At 45.6% G+C, this 2,079-nt stretch overlaps 1 protein-coding gene across 1 annotated transcript in view; it reads right to left on the reverse strand.

Annotated features, from left to right (window-relative positions):
* Positions 1–208: 208 nt before the first annotated feature.
* TMOD1 (tropomodulin 1) overlaps positions 209–2,079 on the reverse strand; it is a 16,477-nt gene continuing 14,606 nt past the window's right edge. Inside the window, exon 9 of the mRNA XM_010163468.1 lies at positions 209–273. Coding sequence (XP_010161770.1) covers positions 209–273 — 65 coding nt within the window. The remainder of the gene's footprint in view (positions 274–2,079) is intronic.

The raw sequence follows: 2,079 nt of genomic DNA on the forward strand, positions 1-2,079 counted from the left end.
GTTGTTACTGGCTTGAATAGTTTCCAGCTCTACAGAAAACATCAACACTCCTACCGGATAAACTCTTCAACTATGTCCACTACTTAACTTAAACTGTTAGTGCATAAAACAGAACTGAGGCACCACAAATACTCTGTCAAGGCACTTATTGCCTTTAGATTTCCACAGTGTATGACAGATCACGGGGAGCAGTCTCTGTAGCCAGGAACTACACTCCAGTTCTGCACTTGGGAAAAATAGGCCCATTCAACTCTGCGAGTCTTCTCTTCCTCACTAAAAAAGAAGAGAAAGAGGAGTCAGCAAGGGCAAAGGGAAGATGTGGATGGCAAGCCTGGCTTACCATCTCCTTGCTGTGGAGAGATGTACTTTCTGCAGGAAAGAAACAGCACAGCATCAGCTTCTGAATTCCTGCTTTAAGCAGCAGGCACAGCCTTGCACAGTGTAAAAATCAAGGAAGCTCAGATGAGGTTTCTGTCCCTATGAATTTTTAAGGCCAGAAGCTACTTTCAGCCATACCTGCCTTATTCTACAGTCAATTCTATTTCACATGGTTTGTCTGTGTAATCTGACTTTGGCCAAAGCATCACCTGATGCCAACTGATGTAGAGACAGCAGGAGATGGATGCCATGTTTTTCCCTGTGCCAGTTTTTATAAATGGCCATTTCCAATTAAGAAAAAAAAAAAAAAGTTTCATTTCTTAATCTTAAGCCTCCAGCACTGTGATCATAGTTAACATGGTCAAAGCAGTCTCATATCTTAAAAGTTGATTTGCAGCTTTGACAGCTACACTGATCCCTTTTCAAGAAATGTGTGTGAGGGAAAAAAGGAAAAAAAAAGGTATAAAGAGGATGCAGAATTTAGCTCACAAGAATTAATGAAAAAGCCTTTGTAGCAGGTTCATACAGAACATCTTAGAGAACAGAAGCTACAGGACCAAAACCAAGTTCTGGTAGCACCAGGTAATGGCAGGGCAGAGCACTGGAGTGGAGCACAAGCAGAGAGCTATTGGTGACAGGGAGGAAAATAAAGTTTTTTATACTTAGATATTGTCCAGGTGTAGAGCTGAGATGCTACTGCCAGAGACCATCACACTGATGACTACAAGCTGCAAACAAGAACCAAATCAGGTAAAAATGCAGATCTTAATGACCAAAAAAGGCAAAATGCACTATTGTTACATGAAAGGCAAAGTTGTGAATTCCTCCCCTTACAGCAGGAACAATTAAAACATTAGATCCAATCTTCCAGCTGCTTCACTACTTTGAATGCCAGGTGCTGCAGGGTCATTAAAAACCCTGCTCTGTTCCAAAGGACAGACAATAGCAAGCCTCTCCTGGTGCAGCTCCCTAGTGACCAGAAATGCAGCGGCAGGCAGAATTCGCAGTGACCTGTAGTACTGAATATTCTGTGTGGTCACTGAAGAACTGGCATGTAGCTCTATGTTTGGCCCTGCTTCCTAGGAGCATGGTACTTACTGGCTGAAGCAAGACTGATTTTTTTGATATTATTTTTTAATTTTTAAAACACAACATATTTACCTGTCTCAATGTCTAAATACGGCAGCCCCTTAAAGCTGTTTTTCTGTGCCGTTTAAACCTGAAGTTGATTCATGAAGGGACACAAGACCCTGTCTGTAGCGAACCATATGCAGATTAAATTACCTGGTTCCAGTTTTCCACCATTTCTTCATGGCTGGCATTTAGACACTGGGTCTTTTCTCAGACCTTGCCTGTTACCCCTGGCTTTCTAGCTGTGCCTGACAGAACCCAGCAGTGCTAGTGGTGGTGGTGGTTGGGGGGGGGATGTCCCTGGGGGTCTCCAGCCCACCCTCCCGCTTGCAGCAGGGCTCTGCTGAGCACTGGGTCAGGACAGCCGCTGGCTCTGTCCCTCTGAGTCCTGCAAACCCCCACCCTCCCAGGGAAGGAGTTCTCCCTCATGTGCGAACAGGACAATCTCCACACTTTTGCTTATTTCTCCCGGAACAGCTGCCGAGGAGCTTGGCACCGCCACCTTTGTCACCCCCCTGCCCGCGCAGGCAGGAGCCGTTGTGTACAGCATGGCTGGGACCTGGGCTGCGG

This window comes from Antrostomus carolinensis, unplaced genomic scaffold, assembly GCF_000700745.2.
Source record: "Antrostomus carolinensis isolate BGI_N321 unplaced genomic scaffold, ASM70074v2 scaffold6052, whole genome shotgun sequence".
NCBI classification, from domain to species: Eukaryota; Metazoa; Chordata; class Aves; order Caprimulgiformes; family Caprimulgidae; genus Antrostomus; species Antrostomus carolinensis.